General features: G+C 31.8%; 1 protein-coding gene across 1 annotated transcript; it reads right to left on the bottom strand.

Moving 5' to 3' along the window:
• Positions 1-3,013: 3,013 nt before the first annotated feature.
• LOC145242118 (uncharacterized) lies at positions 3,014-21,324 on the bottom strand. Its single transcript, XM_080105033.1, has 2 exons — positions 21,156-21,324; positions 3,014-6,670 (listed from the first exon to the last, which is right to left on the bottom strand). The coding sequence occupies exon 2, from the start codon at positions 4,963-4,965 to the stop codon at positions 3,445-3,447; it is 1,521 nt and encodes a 506-aa protein (XP_079961159.1). The 5' UTR covers positions 4,966-6,670; positions 21,156-21,324; the 3' UTR covers positions 3,014-3,444.
• Positions 21,325-21,652: the final 328 nt, after the last annotated feature.

The raw sequence follows: 21,652 nt of genomic DNA on the forward strand, positions 1-21,652 counted from the left end.
AGAGCCAAAGTGAAACAAAAGCATCAAAGATTATCACTTACAGCCTACAGGTGGCTGCATTTTTTTTTTTTTGGAGGGGGGGGGTAGTTACAAACAATCCTCGTTTTTTTTTTATTGTAGCGAAATTCAAAAAATAAAATATTGAATTTCAAGTGAAACCAATGGTATCTACTGAACTGTCATGTTGCAGTAATGAACATATCCAAAAATTACAAAAAAACAATAACGGTAGAAAATTAATTATTAATGAAAATAGTTTTCAAAGACAATTAGCGAAAATTAAGTTTTGGACAAAGATTTTCATAAAAAAATTTCCCTCTCTTTTGTTACAATTAGAACTCTGGTTTCTTTTTGCAAAACTCAATTTTTGCTAATCGTCTTTGCTAATTGCATTTTTATTAATAAATGATTTTCTATCTTCATCGTTTTTCATAATTTTTGGATATGTTCATTACTGTGACATGAGAATTGAGTAGATACCATGGGTTTTACTTGAAATTCAATATTTCAGTTTTCGAATTTTGTTACAATAACAAAGAGCCCAATGTTCCAAATATGATCATTTATAATTGGGATCAGATTTTGCGTTCGATTGGAAAAGGACGAGAAGAATGATGGTTATCATACTGCGCGAGTGTACAGCACAAGATAATGTCCCCATAAACCCTAACATGTCCCCATAAACAAGGGATGTGAGGCATGAAAATGTTAAAACCAAGCTAAAACATGCTCACCCACCGATGCCAATTTCTAGTGTTGAGATGATTAATCGGAATCAAAAAAATTTGAGCCTATTTTCCAATGCTTAGACCGATTCCTTAAATTATCTTGTTTTTTAATTTGATTTTGGTTTAAGAAACATCTTCCACTGATTGTAGTAATAGTAAAATAACAAATATTTATTGATTTAAACTTCCAGTAAGACTAAAATCTCTAGATCATAAGATCATACTCTCACAATAGTGTTTTTACGTTTGAGAAAATATAGGCCCATTTAAGATGTGTTTTTATGGTAATAGAGACAAAATAACACTTTATAGTTAAATATTTAAAGAATCAGAATCCGTAATTGTATCGGAATCGTGAATTTAGTACAAAATCAGAATTAGGAAAGAATACTGGAATCGTCCCATCACTACCAATTTCCCAAACCGAGTTCTACATTATCGTGTTTGTGGTATGGTGTTGTTGTTACAACTAGAAATAGAAACCTTCTTTAAGCAATACCATTCAAATTTATTATTTTCATCTGCATCCTATGCCACAATTCAGCTTCATTTACAGTCAAATTATTTTGGCGCTTTTATATTATAATAACAACAAAAAAGAAAAAAAAATTGAATTTCAAGTGAAACAAATGGTACTTACATAATTGTCAGGTCTCAAACAGTAACATATCCAAAAATTACGAAAAACGATAAGGTAGAAAAATAATTATTCATGAAGACATTTGTGAAATGAAGTGATATCACCATGTTACAATTTACTCAAATAAAAAAATTTAAAAAAGAGATAAGTTGACAGGGGAGATAATTAAGTTCTGTTGCTTACATCATATGATGAACATAATTCAAAATGTCGGACAAATTTTATTCCTAATGTAAACTTTATCGGAAACTGTTTTTCATTAATAATTATTTTTTTATCTTATCGTTTTCCGTAATTTTTGAATATGTTATTATTTGCAACATGACAATTACGTAGGTATCGTTAGTTTTACTTGAAATTCAATATTATTTCATTATTATAATATAGAAGCACTCGTTTTTCTTTTAGCATTTTTTTTTTTGAACAGCTGCAATCAGTTTCAACTAAGCAAGTCAAAAATTAAGCCTCAAAGTGCCCATGTAGGGGGGGAGGGCAGAAAGTTATTCCTTAATGAAGCAAAAGTCATTTAACTTGATTCATGAATTGCAGAGAACTATTATAAGGAGGAAAAGGGAGGCAAGTAAAGATGAGACAGAGAAAGAAAAAAGGGAGAGAGAGAAATAACAGGAAAAGAGAGAAGGGGAAGAAAGAAGAGAAATAAAATCCAGTAAAACCATGTCAGAAATGAAATATTTCTTAATTAAAAAAAAAAAAAAAATCTAATTTTATCTAAAAGGCAGGGAACTCATATTTAACAATGTAAGTAAAATTTTGTTTTTTCTGAACAAAAAAAATCATAGGATAAGAATACCACCATAAATACAGAGGGATTGAGTTGAAATTTCTAAAAAGATTGATAACAGATATCTGAAGATCTCAAGGTTGTTGAACTAATACTGGTTCTAACGGATTGTATCATCCGTCCTCATATGTATAATATGTGGTTCTCACTATAAGATTATACTCTGCAAACAAAAAAAACTGCATTCATTTCTCTTTCCTTGTCACCAAAGCATCAGATAATTTTAATGGTCAGCATTTGGATTCTTCAGACTACTGTTCTCATCTTGAGTATCATTTTCACAACGTTTCGGTCAATGTAACCTCTGATCTTCTTCAGGTGTATCTTGTTAAACTTGGGAATGTTTCTGTCAAACTCAGAAATTAGGATGGAATTTCGAATGAAAGCCTTTATTTACTTCACAGGGGTATCATACTCTTGTTCCATCAGCCATGACTGGATAGAGGTCCTAAGTAATTTGCAATTGTATTTTCAGTTGCCCTCCGACCACTGAGAATTGAATATCACTTTTTACAATTGATTACTCTAGCCATTGCACCATGGTTCCTTGAATGTTCAATTCTCAGTATGCGTGACCGAAAAATACAATTGCGAATTACTTAGGACCTCTATCCAGTATTGGCTGACAGAACAAGACCATGCTATCTCCGTGAAGTAAATAAAGGGTTCTGTTCGAAATTCCATCCAAATTCTAGAGTTCAACAGAAATATTCCAGAGTTCGGTAGGATACACCTGAAGAAGGTCGGAGGTTACATCGACCGAAACGTAAAAATCACACTCAAGATGAAGACAGTAGTCCAATGAATCCAAATAATATGAATAATCAATCCTCATCTCAAAAATTCAGAAATGTTCAGCATTTATTCAATAAATTAGACATTTTATATTAAATACAAGTTTTCAATTTTAACATTGTGATTATCCAGCAAGTCAAAGGTTACACCAGATTAAAGCACATTATTTTTTTTTTAATATACTGTTACCTTTAAAAGCTTCACTATATAATTTTTTCTAATATTTTAAGTAAATGAAAATAAATAAATAAATAAATAAAACTATGGAGACATCTAGAGTTCTGTTGAAGCCATCCTTTTGGGAGCTTTCCAAGGGAGGTAAATCCTTTACTATTGGTCAGGATTTCAGAAGTAAGCAACGCCGGCTCCTGGTCGAACAATTAGAACATATATATATATATATAACAAATCAAGACAAGAAAACTAACTGTAACTGAAATAGTTTCTAGGCTCAGAAATTTTTGTGAATTAGCGGGCGTTCACTGAAGCCACATGTATCTGTTTAACGGCTGCAATTCAATGGTATTGTTCTCAATGGTGTTATTTTCGATGGCGTTATTTTCTATACTCGAGGTTGCTTTCTGTACTTCATCGGCCACCTGTTTGTTGTGCGTCTTTTTATGCCTCTGTAATGAATCCCGGCGCGAGAACTTCTGTGTGCATTGGTCGCATTCAAACGGCTTCTGGTCAGAGTGCACTGAACGCCTGTGCACCTGCAAATAGTCCTTTTGCGCGAATCGCTTCAGACAGATGTCGCAGCTGTAAGGTTTCAGACCCGTGTGCCGTCGGCTGTGGATTTCAAGTGTGTCCCGACGGGCAAACTTCTTCAGGCAGGTCGGGCACTGGTGCGGTTTTTTCCGCACGTGCGTCCGCTGGTGGATGCGCAACTTGTCCCGATTGGAGAACTGCTTTGGACAGAATTCACAATGGAAGGGTTTTTCTCCTGTATGGGTCCTTCGGTGGATCTCCAGAGTTGTTCGTCGTGCAAATTTCTGGATGCACAGATCGCACTGAAATGGCTTCTCACCTGTATGAGTTCTTCGGTGAATTTGTAAATAGTCCCGCCGGGTAAATAGTTCTGAACAAATATCACACTGGAACAATTTCTCCCCAGTATGTTTACGTCGGTGGATTTGAAGATTATGTTTATGGGCAAACTGTTGCAGACAGACGTCACACTGAAATGGCTTAACTCCAGTATGAGTCCTCTGATGGATGAGCAGTGTATCACGGCGAGTAAAGCTCCGCGAACATACCTGACATTGGAAGGGCCTTTCTCCTGTATGTGATCTTTTATGTATCTGCAGGTAATGCCGTTGGGCAAACGGTTTCAAACAGATGTCACAGTTGTAGGACTTTGTGTTTGCAGACGCTGCCGGTGCCGGCACTTGTGTCCCCTGCTGCTGATTTGGGTCTGTGAACAACAATCCTTGCAGTTTAAGTCCGTTCTGATCAAGAGAGATACTCTGGTTTGCCTGTTGATCAGTACCTGCGGGTACAACACCTGATAAGTGAGAATGAGCAGCCGCAATGTTCGGCTTTGGTAGGTGAATCCGTTTATGTTTCTGAAGCGTGTCGTTGCGGGCAAAACTTTTTGAACAAATGTCACATTGGTACGGTTTTTCTCCAGTATGCTTCCGACGATGGATCTTCAGGACGTATTCCTGGGTGAACACTTTGCCACAAAATTCGCAGAAGATTTGCTTGCCCGTTGTTGATTTCGGTTGGGGAGCCGCCTGCACAACCTGATTATTACATTCCCCGTTGCAACACGGGGTATTGAAAGATTTGGCAGTTGGATCAGAAGAATCGATTGTGGTCAGATTCTTTTCGGTGGAATATTTTGGCGGGGGATCTTCCTGGATAGCGGTCCGGTCAACTGTCGTCAAGTAAGCCGTCTGCTGCAAAAACTGGCTCCCAAGGTAACTAGAATCGGAAAAGACATAATCGTGAGACGCAACATGAGGGTCCTGAAATGAGTCACCTCTTAAATGAGACATTTTGGATGTTAATTATTTCTTTTTTTTTTTTTTTTTTTTAAAGATTTTTTTTTTTTTTTAAAGTCTGTCAGTAGGATGTTTCTTATTTTGGATGAAAAGATATAATTTTTTATATTTTTTTTAATTTTTATAATTTTTTATATTAAATTTGTTGTTCAATTTCTAGTACAAAGCATATATTTTATAATCTTTCGATATTAAATCTTATTTCTTTCATAAAAATGTAATAAATAATGAAATGATTTGATAGTCAACATATGTATGAATTTACAATAGATAAAACCCTTAAAATCGATTTTTATAATGTATTGGTCCATACAAAAACCTTAATTTGTGAAGAGTCTGCTTAATTGACATAAGGGTTTCAAATTCCTGATAAAAGTTTACATTTCCTGCCTTTCTTATTCCTCTAGTTTAAATTGTAAAATATTAAATAACCTTGTGCCACACCTGGGTATCTGATGTTTTAAAATCAAGTGAGATGTGGGAAAAATTAAAAACATCTGATTTTATGAACAAGTAGCATGCCAGGAAACATATTCTACACAAAATTGGATTACTGTACTGTCAGTAGACATCCCTAATCATCTTAGAAATGTTCGGGCATCTTGTTTATAAAAATAAGTGGAGGCACACAACCTTAAAATGCCACAACATGAAAAGCAACCTTTGATACTGAAGATGTCTGGCTTCAAAGTTATTAAAAGATAAACGAAAGAACTTCAGTTCATGTTTTTACAAAATTATTAAAGAAATGGCTATATATATATTTTCTTTTTTATAAAAAGATGCTTTTTTCTTGGCATACAACCCGAGTACAGAAATAACATCACATCAGATGATCATGTTTCTTTTCACGTTGCTAATTCTGGTATCTGGCACGATGCACGACTATACTGTTCATTTGATGATAGGGGAAGTTGTATTTCGAAACATACAGAGGATAGAATCAATAATTTAAATAAACTTCAGTTTTTAAATTTCTAAAACAGTTTCATTGTAAACAGCTGATGCTAGCCTTTTCTATTTCATGTTTTAAGGTTAGGTTTCACAGTTGGTATAGATGGAATTGTCCAATGATGAAATCGGCTTATACAAATTTTTAGTCTGCAATATATGGATTTAGTTAGTCTTTAAACTCTTGAAGGTTGCGTTAGCATTAGGATAATGTGGTTAGTAGTGGAGTTCTTGCATTATTATCTTGTATTATTAATATTGAATAGATATACTTTTTTGTGTAAAAATGTCTAAAAACTAATATATATATATATATATATATATATATATATATACACACACGTTATATATTCATATTATTTATATATATCTATATAAATTATGATTCTTAAGCTGTAATGGCTTTACTGTTTCTTTTTATTTTATTGTAATATGTTTTTGCGATATTATCTTTTGAGATCTTGTGGCATGAATAATGAGAGAAAGCTCAACAGATGATGACGTAAGCTTAAACAAAATTGTCTTTAAAAAAAAAAAAAAAATCAAAGCAAAGAGAGTTACGTTGGAGAATGATGAAGAAACATTTTTAAAGTTGAAACATAAAAAACTATTTTGGAATCCACGCTTCAGTTTTCATGTTTCTGAAGAAACAATTTCATCTCACAAGATCCTACTTTCTTGGCATCTGATTTTTTTTTTTTTTCGAGAATATTAAGGTGTTCTTCTAGCAGATTATTCCAAAGTACACCTGAAAAAAGGCAAAAAAAAAAGAAGAGGAAAAATTAAAACTTTAAAAAAAAAAAATTAAAAACATAAGGGAAAAGAAGAGATACATTAAAAAGAAAAGGCAAATCTTTTCATTCCATCCATTTTTTTTTTAATCCTCTCATACTATTCTTCATCATCCAACTCAATCTCATTAAACTTTACCCTTGAGTGGCTTTTTTGCCTTGATGAGTATTGATTCATTTGTATAAAAAAAAATTATGATTAAAGTGTTGTTGCATGTGCATACGAGTCAAGGTCCTACTACTACTACTACTACACTGCCTTAAAAAATAGCAAATTGTATTAGTCCTTTTGTTAACACAAGCAAAATAAAGCACGTTATCCTGTTCCTCAAATGCGACTTGTCACAAAAATGTTGACAAGTTTACTTATCTTTGCAATAAAGTTGCCAAGCAAAATTGCATAGAAAGTGAATTAAAAATTTTTTTGAATCAACAAAACCTCATCTGGGTTAAACAAGATGTAAGCAATCTGAAAGTCAAATCTTCCTATCAAGAGGTAACGTGACTTCTTTGAAGTTATTTCGACACTTGTACAGTTTAATCAAGACATTAAAAAGTGAAAATATCGGAAAAAAAAAGGTTATATTGTACATATCCGTTACGGAATCAAGTTCTCTGAAAAAAAAAATAATTACTTAATTTCATCAAGTAATTTTTGGGGTTTTTTTTACAGTGAAAAAACAATTTATGATACCGAGCAAAAGGTTTGATTTTTAAGAAAAAAACCTAGTATTAAAGATGGGAAGGGAGTGTTGGCACTTTAAACTGAGTTATCTCCCTGTGGCATGTTAAAAAAAATTCAAAGATGACCGACTTCAACGCGCTCTCATAAAAATATGTTTTTCCACTATTAAAAAAAATAAAATAAATACTCAATCAAATTAAGTGAAATTTTTGTTTTTTGAGATCTTCAGTTCAAAACGGATACGTACAATGTAACCTTTTTTTTTCTGATATTTTCATTTTTTTAATGTCTTGATTAAACTATACAAGTAACGTTATTTCATTTTTTAATTTTTGGTTGAACAAATTTCAAACAATAAGCTGGAAACAAATGGAAAAATACCCTCCACAAACAAGAAAAAAAAAAATACTGCAAAATGAAAACATTTAAGCATACCTTTCCTTCAGATAAAAGTGCAGGCTGAATTATAAAAAGCACACAAAACATAAAATGAGAGATATGTAAAAAAAAACAAAAAAAACTAGCAGATGTACCCAGCATTGCCCGGTATTAAACATAACATTAAATTCTTTAAAAAAAATTTTTTTTTAAATGAAATAAAAAAAATGGAAAGAAACTAAGTGCATGCGAGTATCGTTTTTTTCTAAACAGATCACTTCTTGTGAGTAAAAAAAAAAAATATTCAAGTTGAGATTGAAACCAAAACCTAAAGACAGTGAGTCAAGTATGATAACCATTAGGCCAGCTTGCCATGATCTTTAAAAAGTGTTTTCAAACCTACATATTCTTAACATAAGGAATCTGTAATATGAAGGATTTGTGCATGCACATTTGTGAAACAGCAAACAGATATACAGCTGATAACCCTCAAGTAACAATTTTTCAATTTTTACTCCTTAGCAGCCCTTTTTTCTGGATGAAAACTGATTAAAAAGAATGCCCGAATACCCTATATACCAAATTTCAAGTCTGTAGATTAAAAATTCATTGAGTATTTAGATGTACAGTTGTCCTCAGACACACACACATACATATTCTCACTCTTATAGATATATAGATAAATAAAACGATAATAGTAATTATAAAATAAATATAAGGATTATAAACAATCCAAGAAAATAATACACAAAACATCAAACACTAACCTGGACCGATAGAAATTCAACGGAATAAGAAATACATTTAATCAGCAAATGTTTCGATAAAGCTAATATTTTTCTGGATAGCACAAAAAATTGTTTTTTTTGGACAGAAAAACAAATAACATGCAGCAAATATGAGTTCTATGAAAATAGTGTCCATTGTATTTTAAATATAGAACTGACCCAAATGAGATAAATTAATAAATACTAATAAATATTCAGAAAGTAATATTGTGCTACATAGTTCAATACAAATAAAATTACATTGTAAGAAACAATCTTTAATTTACTCCTTCGGTCTAGCACCTCTTGTCAGACAATGTTCTTTTTTTTTTTTTGTCCCATTTCTTTTGAATGTTCCCTTTTTTGTAAATAATGTTTCACTGACTCCTTTCTTTGGTGAAGAACCATTACACATCAAAATCACGAGGTCCTTCCTTACACCATTACAAAAATGATCATATTATAAAGATATTTGAAAACTATATTAAAGGGAGGTCATTCTCATATTCTCATTCAGAAGTCAGAATGGAAATTTTTTTTTACTCTTATGAGGTTGCCTGCTGATATTGTAAACATACCAGGCTACTAAACAAAACCTATCTTTTTTTAAAAACCCGATAAATTATTATTTGCGTACGTACACACACAAAATATTCACAAAAATATCTTTTAATCTGTTAAAATATGACAACAAATTAATACGATGGGTTAATTTGCCTTGTCACTGTTTGAAAAATAAAATAAAACTAGACAATAAAGTTTGGCAGCCATTTTGGGAGTTATTCGGGTCAATATAATTACAAATCTAAACTCTCCAGAACATTTAATAAGAAAAATTATAATCTCCTTCACTTTGCCCATCTACCATCTAGATCATAATATATACGATTTATTTACATCGCTTTTATAAAATTCTTACTATTTCAGCTCCCCTCGTGTGTGTTCGGCTTTTTCGTATAAAAACGAAACTAATCTGAAGCGAAGGCGTGGTTCTCGACCTCGTGCGAAGAACGTCTAGAAAGCAATCAGCTTTTGATCCGGGGGGGGGGGGGGCTTATATCAGACAATTGCTATTCAATTGGAAACTCCACTTTTTATAGAGAGCTGGTTTCGACCCCCCACCCAACATCTTGTGGAAGCCAAAGTTGGGTAAATAAACCAAAAAAAAAAAGTCTCGCAGTAAAAGTTAACTGCCGTATTTCTATTTGACCTCATTAAATTCAAATTCATGCACCTGTCAATTTGTGTAAACAAACCTCCCCCCCCCCCAAAAAAAAAACTGCCTTTTTTTTTTTTTTTTTTTTTTTTAACAAGGTGGTCACCACATATCAAGGCCCGGAAGCCACTCGGGACAAGGGTTATTGCGTGTACAGTACGTTAATGTTGAGATTTGATAAAGTTTCTACTTAAGGCGGCAGTTCATCAGGAATTTGTTTATGTTGGACTTGAAGACATCCAAGTTGTAGTCAGGTGGGAAACAGGCAGACGGAACAGAGTTCCACAGGCGTGCACTTCTAAGAAAGAAGCTTTGTTCATGGAATCTACGTTTTGGTTTTGGCACAGATAAAGAGTGGGGAAAATTTTTGACAGTAGTTTCAGCTAAACAGGTGTTTTTTGTGAAAGATCGGTGAGGAGGGACCAGGGATTGGAGCTCAGACGAGCACCTGCCATGGAAGTAACGATAAAACAAAGACAGGCTCACAACGTCTCTCCTGTGGGAGAGAGGTTGCAGGGAAGAGAAAAGGGCATCCCCCACGAAGCCACAAAGCCTTTTTTGTACTCTGTTAAGGCAGGACAGAGTGTTTTTAGCAGCTCCTGCCCAAATGTGGCAACAGTACTCCATCCTTGGACGTACTTGGCTTTTATATAGATAGAGAATTGCATCAGCAGTGAGATATCTTCTGGGTCGGTAGAAGGATTCCACCATTTTTTCAGCGACCTTGGCAATAGACTTGATGTACGTGTTTCATTTCAGGTCAGGAGTAAAGGTCAAGCCCAGAAGCTTATCAAAGCATGGAGCTTCCTCTAGTCGAGAGCCATTCATTTCAATTGATGCCAGATGGGGATCAGAACGTTGCTGATGTAAAGATAGGAGCTTAGTTTTAGATGCTTTAAAAGTAACCAGCCACGACTTCCCCCACTGAACCACGCGCTCGAGATCAGAGGAGAGAATCAGAGAGAACTTTGTCATTTACATTCTTTGATGTGTTGCCATAGATGGTCGTGTCATCAGCATAGATGTTAACAAATGATTTAAGTATGTGCTTTGAGAGATCATTGATGTAGATCAAAAAGAGAATTGGGCCCAGGATGGACCCCTGAGGGACTCCAGCATTAATACTGAGGGCCTCTGATTTCTATCAATGAACCACTACTCTTATGAGCCTATCAGAAAGAAATGATTTAATGATCGAGAAAACATTTCCAGTTATACCGTAGCTGGAAATCTTGTGTAGTAGGCTCTTATGCCATACTTTATCGAAGGCTTTTGATATGTCAAGAGCAACTGCCCTAGAGAGGAAGCCTTTGTCAAGAGATTCACTAATCCTATGAGATATAACCGTTAGTACATTTGCTATAGATCTAGCCGAATGGAAACTATATTGTATGTCACTAAGGTTATTTCTGCTGAGGTGGTTGACTATTTCTCTATTTAATATGGATTCCAGCAACTTACACACAGGAAACTAATTGGTCTGTACTGAGAGGGGGATGACTTATCACCTGAATTCTTAAATACAGGGCATACTGATGAGGTTTTCCAGGGTGTTGGGAAGCACTTCTCTTAAAGGCAACTCTTAAACAGTTTTGTAAGTATGGGGGCAAGTTCCGGTTGAAGCTTTTTCAGAACTATAACTGGAATGCCGTCAGGGCCAATTGCTTTACTGGAATCAAGGTTCTTGATTAGCTTAGCGACCTCACGCACAGATATTTCTATGTTGCATAGCGTGTTGTCTGTTATAGGAGGAAATACGGGGAGTTGATGACCTTCGTTGTGTAGGGTAGAATTAGCTGCAAAGTTCTTGGCAAATAGTTTGGCCTTGTCTGATGCTGATTGCAACTGCCTTGCAATAAAACTTTACTGTGTGATTTCTATTGACCTCATTTTTTAATCTTTAAACAAATTCAAACGTTATTCTATTACTCTCCTCGAGCGGGTAAACGTTAGGTTTTTTTTTCACACTTTATTTTCCACCTCAAGGCTTCTGGTTCAATCCTACCTACCTCCCAAAACTTTATTTTTGTTACCCCCCCACCCAACGCGCACATCTAACACCCAGGCAACGCCAGGTATCCCCGCTAGTCTATAATATAAATCTCACCTGTTTAAACGTATGTATGTATGTCTCGCGAAGGGCGAATGAACTCTTTTTCTGGGTCAACGGCCAACTAGCACAGTGTATATTTGTGTGTGTGTGTGTGTGTGTGTGTGTATGTGTATATATGTGTATTGGGGTGGAGAGGGTTCCCGTAAGCCGTGGTGAAGGCAACCTTTCTAGGAGAAGCAAATCTCTGATTTAAAAAAACAAAGCGGGAGACTAGTACCCGCATTAAGCTGGTCTGCAGTTTAATTTGTTGCTGGCTATCTTGCTCTTGCTTGTTGCTGGCTCTCAGCATTTTGAACCGAGAGAGAGACTTAGCTGTCGTACAAAGCTAAGACTCTGTAACATCATCTTTGTATAGATACTCCCTCAGGCATTTGGGCTCATGGATTTTAAATGTCTGAGAGAGTGGCACTCGTCTGACAAGACGTTGCAATCACCATGTATGTCTTGCAAAAACTTGACAGAGGCAACAGATTTTCACAAGATCAGTGTCATTTTGAAGCTTGACCCTTTGGACGATAAATATCGAAAAATTGGCTAAAAACATTAATTCCTTCACCCTCAACTGGGCACTTTTCTACAGGGAGGGCTCGCTTTTTTTGCCGATATTTTCAAAAGTCGTCCCCTTTTTTTCGATTGTTTAGCCTTAATTTAAACTTATGTCACTTCCAGTTTGGCAATGGGCGCAACAGCTAACGTGTCACATTTTTTTTTTTTCACTTTCTTTTCCTCCTTCGCGGTACGGGTTCGAGCCTGCCTGCCTATTACCACTTTTTTTTTGCGTTCACAATTTTCCTTTTCAACACCTTTACACGCACCTCCACCTTTTTTTCCGCCTTTGTGTCATGGGTTCGAGCCTACCTACTACAAACACCCAGGCAACGCCGGGCACCTAGGCTAATATCAAATAAAAAAAAAAGTGACTTTTAGTTTATAATTCCATATAAAAAATTTTAAATGAAAATAAGTTTCCGATAAAGTTAATTTAAGGATTTAGTTAAAATTTAAATAATGCTTAGTTTTGGGAATTAAAAATGAATATTTCCTATCATAGTATAGTATATTATACAGGGTGTCTCAATAAAATGTATACACTCTTTAAATTATCTCAACTTGCTACATGAAAATGCTATACAACGTTCCCAAGAGATATTTAGGAATAAAGAATGGCACTTCCAGCAGGCTGGAGCACTTCCCCCAGGATGGAGCACTTCCCCACTATCATCATGACATAAGAGCATATCTTGAGAGTCATTTGCAAAACAGTTCGGACAAAGAGGAAGGATCGAGTACTGTCTATGCTCACCGGATTTGACCCCCGCCCCATGGATTTTTCTTTTTTGGGGGCGGGGCATGTTAAACACAGGGTTCACACCACAAAACGAGCTACAATGAATGAGTTGAAAGCAACCATTGAAAGAAGATGAGTTAACATACCAATTGAACTGATTAGGAACGTTTTCAATTCAATCAGTGATCATTGTCAGCTGGTCATGGACCACAATGGCCAATAATTTGAACACTTTCGATAATTAGCTGATGTCTATATTCGCTCACAGTATTTTAATGTATGAAACTGTTCTTTCTTATAATAAATGTTGGTTTTATGGTCATTTAAAGAGTGTATACATTTTATTGGGACACACTGAATTATAATAGAAATAATTTAAATATTATTTCTTTTTTTTTTTCGGGTTACAAATTACGATATTGAAAATTAATAATGTGTTATCAACACGGAAAATTTATCACTTAGGGCTGTCTATAGGAACCGGAAGTTAATTGTTTTAGGTGTTGTCTGCTTAAATATGATGCATTTTGGGAAATACACACCTATATGTGTTTTTTTCATAATATTTCAAGCCAAAAGTAAGGCTTTTACCGTTATATTTCACTTGACTAATAATTGAACCAAAACTTTAACAAAGTATAATGTATATTTGTACTGACTTTTTTTTGTATATATTTAACTAGACTGGGTACCCGGCATTGCCCGGGTGCTTGGAGGTGTGTGTTGAGCAAAAAAAAAAAAAAAAGAAGAAAAAGTTGTAGTAGGCAGGCAGGCTCGAACCTGTGACGCGGAGGTGGAAAAGAAAGTGGAGGTGTGTGTAAGGTTGAGCAAAAAAAATAAAGGAAAATTGCAAGTGCAAAAAAAAAATAAAAAATAAGAGTAGTAAGTAGGCTCAAACCCGTAATGCGCCAGAAGACAAAAAGAAATGAAAAAAAAAAAAAAAAAAAAAACGCTCTTATCGATGAGCCTACCGTACGGTCAAAATAACGTTGTTTATGCAAGCTTTGAATGAATTGCAAAAAATGTCAGCAAAAAAAAAAAAAACACCCTCCCTGTAAAAAAGTACCCAGTTGAGTGTGAAAAAAATTAATGTTTTTGGCCAATTTTTCAATATTTATCATCCGAAGGGTCGTGCTTCAAAATGATACCGATCTCGTGAAAATCCGTCGCCTCTGTCAAAAGTTTTAGGCAGACATACATACAGGTGATATTTATATATTATAGATGCTTAATTTGGTTGTTTTTCTTGTATTTACTAAAAGTTTGCTGCCATTGTTATTTTTTAAGGTTTTGTCAATTTGTGATGTACATATCAAATTTCGCCAGTTTTATGGAGTGTTAAATAATGTTTATATTTGATTCAAATCCTGATCCTTCTTCAATATAGAGTAAAAATTATGGAGTGTTAAATAATGTTTATATTTGATTCAAATCCTGATCCTTCTTCAATATAGAGTAAAAATTATGGAGTGTTAAATAATGTTTATATTTGATTCAAATCCTGATCCTTCTTCAATATAGAGTAAAAATTATGGAGTGTTAAATAATGTTTATATTTGATTCAAATCCTGATCCTTCTTCAATATAGAGTAAAAATTATGGAGTGTTAAATAATGTTTATATTTGATTCAAATCCTGATCCTTCTTCAATATAGAGTAAAAATTATGGAGTGTTAAATAATGTTTATATTTGATTCAAATCCTGATCCTTCTTCAATATAGAGTAAAAATTATGGAGTGTTAAATAATGTTTATATTTGATTCAAATCCTGATCCTTCTTCAATATAGAGTAAAAATTATGGAGTGTTAAATAATGTTTATATTTGATTCAAATCCTGATCCTTCTTCAATATAGAGTAAAAATTATGGAGTGTTAAATAATGTTTATATTTGATTCAAATCCTGATCCTTCTTCAATATAGAGTAAAAATTATGGAGTGTTAAATAATGTTTATATTTGATTCAAATCCTGATCCTTCTTCAATATAGAGTAAAAATTATGGAGTGTTAAATAATGTTTATATTTGATTCAAATCCTGATCCTTCTTCAATATAGAGTAAAAATTATGGAGTGTTAAATAATGTTTATATTTGATTCAAATCCTGATCCTTCTTCAATATAGAGTAAAAATTATGAGGAATTTCAGTTTACTAGTTTTTACTTGCATGTTTTGTTTTGGTGTCGAAAATTATTCTCATACGGAGAATGAATAAGAGAAATAAACATTAAAAAAAAAAAAAAAAAAAAAAAAAAAAAAAACTCCCTGGCAATGCCGGATAGGCACAACTACCAAAAAAATAAATTCTTTCAATCGATTTTTCTGATATGAAGATAAAAAGCAAGTTCAATTTTTTAGGGTCGGGTTTGCGATTTCATTCAATTGAGGAGCCATTCAAATATCTTGCCTATCTGACCAAATTTTCGCCCAAATTTGGGATTGAGTATTTTTATAGAATTACTTCTGAGTCCAACGCCCCACACCCCAATTCACATGATTAAATCGAAGGGGAGGCGTGATTCTGTAAAAATACCCCCTCCGATTAAAGACAGGATTAATTCTATAAAACACTCATACATGTATTATCATAATCCTTATCTTGAAATAAAATTCGAATTTACTTTTTTCTGGAACGTGAAAAAATAAATAAATAAATAAAAATAGGGTACTTCTACGGAATACGGACCATGCTAGTTTATAGATGGGATTTTCATTAAATTTCATTCAGTGCTAGTACTCTTATTGATCCACGCTAATTTTAAATAGCATTTTCAAGTTTAATTAAAGTTTTATGTTTTTATTAAATTGTAAGGTTAAAGTACAGAATAGGTAAAAACAAAAACAAAAAAAAAAAATACCCTCCCCATGTTAAGAATGGCTTTCTAAATAATTATTTCAGCACGGTAGAGTCTGCCAAACAATTGTGAAGACCAGAGTGCATGCTTTTGTGACGTCAGACTTGTGTTAACTATACGAACTATGGAAAAGCAGAAGCGACTTAATGAATTTTTTTTTTTTAAACCTTTGTTTATCAAACTGCAATTAATAATTGTTATAATTTTGTTAGGTCTTAAGATTCACAGTTTAACGATTAATGATATTATAAATATTTATGTATTAGATATGAAATACGGTTTTAATAAACTGTTCATTTGGTTAATTACAGGTTTCCATACTTTTTAGTAAAAAAATACAAACTAAATATAGTGATCTACAAGATGTTCATTATTTGTGCAATAAGGTTTTTAAATCGGTTTTAATCTGGCAATAAAATAGCTAGCAAAAGTCATGTTTATATTATAACTTAATATTTAAAAAATAATTTAAATACATTAATCAAAAATCTATGTTGTAACGGAACATTTTTAAATAATGGAATTTTAATCATTTAAAAATTAATTAATTTTTAGAGAGTTTCTTTTTCTTGGCAATTCAACTGATAATAGTATATATTGATTAGAAAAAACGCTATTTAAAAACAAAAAAAAACATTGAATTTATATCAATTTTTTAATTGCAACTTCAAGGTAAGTTTTTATTCCATACGTGTATTTAAACTTATAAAAAATAAATATTTGTTACTTATTTTTGTTTCATAATAAATAGAATTTTCTATCAATTTAAATATATTTTGTTTAAATTTCGAAAAAAATTAATATGGAGGGGGGGGGCATGCACTAAAATTATACTTCCCCTCGTATATTTTACAGAAACTGCATTTTATATGTAATTTCATTCTAAAATGGATAAGTATCGAAAATTTCACAAAAATCTGACCATTAGTTGATTTTTGCTAGATTTATTAAACACGGGTATGTTTTCACGTTCGGAATGCTTACTATATGGGAACGTTATTTTAAAATGTCAATTATGTAAAGAAGATTTTCATCTCGCAATTTCATTATTTTCGTACAATGAAAAAAATTTTTTTTAAATTATCTCTAGTTTATTTTGCCCTTCTTTTAAATGGTACAAAAGTTATATTGATAATATTAATTTATAATAAAGTTACATCGTTTTACATATGGGAAGGGGAATTATTCTGTGGTGAATTTTGGCGGTGCCTACGGATCAATAAGTACACTAGTAGGTGTTTCAGAATTTTGGGGGAATTTTTGACACCCTTAACACAAAACTGTGAATAAAACATACAAAACTCGTAATTTCTCTTTTTAAAGTGGTTTATTTAATTTCTTTATGGAATATACTTCCAAAATAAACTATTAAAGTTTTTAAAAAAATAATAGAAATATTATTTTTTTTAAAAAAGTGTTTACAAAATGCCTGCACACGCTCATGTAGCCATTTTTTCTACATAATAAAATGAATTGAATTTTACAAGTAAAATTTTTTGCAATTTTTTCAATTTAAAAAATCAATCAAAAATTTTTCTCGGTTCAATTTTTACAATATTTGCAGGTTTAATGTGAAATTTTATCCTCTTTCCAATAAACTGAATATAATATTCTAGACAAATGTTTTTTTTTTAAATTGACCCCCTACGTCTATTAAAATGAAAATAATTAATTTTCTCACCTCAGATTTATATATCACAAATTAAAGATAAAAGATCAATAAATAAAATAATCTAATTTATAACAAAAAAAAAGAATAGTTTTGTGAAAATTTACCTGTAAAGTCAAAAGCTAAAAACCTTTTTTTTTTTAAATCAGTTTTTTTTTTAAGTGAAACCTTACTTTTTTAAAATTTTGTCCTAAAAGATTGAATACCTACAACAATTTTTTTCTGCTTCATTCAATGTTTTTTGTTTTAGATTTAAAATAAAAAATTTAAAAAAAAAAAAAAAAAAATCACTCCATAAGAGAATTAAGAAAAAAAAAAAAAAAAAATGGAAAATTGGTCGAGTGGAATTTTTTTAAACGGCAAAAACTGATAAGTGAAATGTGATAATTTTTCAGCTACGGTGGCCTATATTTACTAACTTTTGTTTACAGCCAGAAATAGAAAGGGAGATTAATTCTGGTGCTTACAGGCCACCAAAGTTTTCAACTTGAAGAAAAGGAGACGTTTGTCTCCCCTTTATTCCAGTTATGAACATCTGATATCGCAGTATTTTTTAATCCTGGTTTAAAAAAGTATTTTATTTAAAAAGGACATGGAATATAAAATGTAAATATGGATAAATTCTTAACAATGAAGAATGGAAGTACCCATTGATTAGTATTTTTTATAGGCAAGTGATTTTTTGGAATTTATATATATATTTATTATATTTGAAGTAAGTTAAAATTTGTTGATTTTCTTGAAATCTTTTTTAAAGAAAACCGATTTTAAAAAAAAAAAAACAAATATTGCATATTTTGCTATTAAACCTGTTATTTTAAAATTTGGTCTTTGCTCGTTTTATTGAAAAAAAATTAGGGTTTAAATTACATTTTTCAAGTAGTTATAAGCTTCGAAAGATAGTATGTCTAATTATTCAAGTTTTTATCACGCATTTTTATTGGCGATTTCTGACACTGCTAGTGCACTAGTACCATTAATTCATACAGTATCTTTTGTTTATTTTAAATTATTATGTGATGGTACAGTAGGCACCTCCAATCCGTCGTGCAGAAGGTCATCATTATACGCATAAAGTAGTGACGTCATCATTTCTTGTGTTTACTATAGTTTGAGTCAATTTCTATGGAAGATCATTTATGCAGAAATTTATGAATAAATAAAATGTACAATAAAAAATAGCTAAAAAACAATATAAGACTTATCTTTTATAAAACAAATAGATTTTTAATAACGAACTACACAGACAATAAAATTAATTTTAACTTGTTCTGTTAATATATGTATCTAAACATGATGTCCTTACAGACATCCATACTTTTTTGGAAAAAAAGGCGCAAATTTTGATTATCACCTCTGTCATTTTAAATAATCAAATCCAAACTAATTTTTTTTTGCTTTTGTAATTTTTATTATCGCAAGAGTCATATTTTATTATATGAATGTATATATATTTTTTTTATTATTGGAAACCAGTTATATATAAAAAAAAAAAAAAAAAAAGCTGTTTAAACTTCATATCGCACAATATTTGAATTTAATATCATTTAAAGCTTTTAAAAATAATAATTTTTTTTTTAGAAATCTGTTTTATTTTTTGTTGTTGTTGTAATTCAAATAATTATATTACCGAGAAGAAACAATCAAGAAAAATTGTTTATTTTATTTTTGTTAACATAATATTGAGTTTATGTCCAATTTTATTTACAACATTAAGGTAAGTGAAAAAAAAAACAAAAAAACAGGATTTTATATCTTTCTATAAAAATAATTATTTAATTATTTGATCTCTTCAGCTTTAAAAAATGTTTAAATTTTTATTGACCTACATTTATTTTTTTTAGTTTTCGTAACATGCAATAGGGGAGGTGTAACAACACCTATAAAAAAAAAAAAAAAAAAAAAAAATTTTAATCCCTCTAATATATTTGACGAAACCTACTTTTATTATGTAAGTTTATTTAATAATGAATAAAGATCGAAAATTTCAGAAAAATATGACTATTATTTGATTTTTGCTAGATTTTAAAAACATGGGTGTGTCTACGGGTTAAAAAAGGTCACTACATAGGAACGTTGTTTTAAAGCGTCGATAATGTAAACCCGATTTTTGTCTTGCATTTTCATTATTTTTGTATGCTGTAAAAAATATTAGCAGTTTATTTGAAGCTTCTTTTTAAATGGTAAAAAAAAGTTAGGCATGTTGATTTCTAAATAAACGTTATTTCAGCACGGTTCATTTTCTGCATAAAGTACCAAAATTGAAACTAGGTGGCTTTCAATTAGTAAACAGTTTCGATCATTCAAGGAAGGATTCGGGATTCATAAACACTGTTTATTCATTATAAATACTCGTTTTTGTTTGTTTGGGGTTTTGGGGAGGGGTGTTTGTTTGTTTTTTTGTTGTTTTTTGTCAATTCGATATCTTTACTCATTGTTCTAAGGGAGGCAACTATTTTACTAAGAATTAGAAGACAATGTAACGAAGTTTTATAACATTAATAATGCAACGATGTAATTTTTCTCAAAATATTCGAGTAACTGAGAAAATAATTATTTTAGTAAAATAGAGTTATCTGCCTTAGAACAAGGAGTTAGGATTCCGAATTGTTTACTTTTTAATATTGAAAAATGTGTTTTTATTAAAAGATTGATTTTTTTTTTATTTTATTATTAAAAAAAAAAAACAACGAAAACCGTGTCAATATTAATTATTAACTAGTGTGTCCGTTGTTTTGTTGTTTTGTTTTTTCTTAATTTAAAACTTGCTTTTCGTGTAAAAAAAAAAAAAAAAAAAAAAAAAAAAAAAAACATTCAAAACTTGTCCAATATATTTTTTATTGGTGCATAATAAGAAATAAAGTAAAAATATTTTAGGTTTGAGATAAAAAAAAAAAATTTTTTTTTAATTTAACATGGCCGCTGGCGATTAAAAGATTAAATTAAAATTCGATTCTCAAAACTCAAAAGCAAAATAAAATTGTATTTCGGGATTTAAGATGCAATTTAGGATCGACAAATAATTTTAGCCAAAATGTGTGCGAATCAAACAAAATGCAAGAGATATTCCAACGATTCATCTACGAATTGCAATTAACCATTTTTTTTTTTTTTTAATTTTTAGATTAGCAGCTGGGTGTGAAAAAAAAAGGGTAATCTTTCTTTTTCTTTTTTCTTCGACTGCTATAAATCGCGATTAGCAGACATAAAAGCCATTACAAATTAATTGAAAAATTAGAAAGTCGAATATTAGAAAGAAAGAAAAAAAAATGTTCTGCCGTTAGTTTAAATTGTTAATTACTCTTAGACAACGTCTGGAATGTTTCCACTTGTTCCAGGAATTGCGATAATAAGGAAGTCCGGCCAAATCTTAATTCACGACTGACCACCGCAAAACGCCAACGGACAGAGGTTAAAAATGGAATCAAACTTTCATTTTTTTTCTCTCTCTCTCTCTCTTTATAAACTTACCCTCAACTGTTTGTTTCCAGAGAGCTTCATGTGAGAAGAACATAAATTGAAACACATACACCAATTACGAAAAAAAAAAAAAAAAATGGTGTATGTGTTAGGTGTTTATGATGAGGTCTGTCAGGGGTTTTACTTTCTATCCCCTGCGACTACTACTAAATCGACATAAACGGTGTCAGCCGGTGTTGGTGGGATTCGGTCTCTTATGAAGGGATGTCCGTTGTTAATTTCAGCGAAAATATTGTCCAATTATATACAATTATGTTTCTACAAATTTCAAATAGTTGAACAATTTATACTTTTTTTGTTTCAACATGGATTACAAAAGTTCACGTGTTGTCTTAGGCATGAAACCCTGATGGTTTGAGATGGAGTGAGAGTCGATTGTCATACAATTTGACTTACCCTACGCTAGACTCTTTCACCAAAATGCCTAATTCACACATCCTCACAGAATGTGGCCTAAGCGAGGCCTACGCCAATGCGAGCCTGAGGAT

The sequence above is a fragment of the Euprymna scolopes genome, chromosome 21 (genome assembly GCF_053919585.1).
Source record: "Euprymna scolopes isolate OS-2025 chromosome 21, ASM5391958v1, whole genome shotgun sequence".
Lineage (NCBI taxonomy): Eukaryota > Metazoa > Mollusca > Cephalopoda > Sepiida > Sepiolidae > Euprymna > Euprymna scolopes.

What these genes read in the sequence shown, in the direction of transcription:
- LOC145242118 (XM_080105033.1), bottom strand. Translation starts at nt 4,965, where the DNA reads ATGTCTCATTTAAGAGGTGACTCATTTCAGGACCCTCATGTTGCGTCT.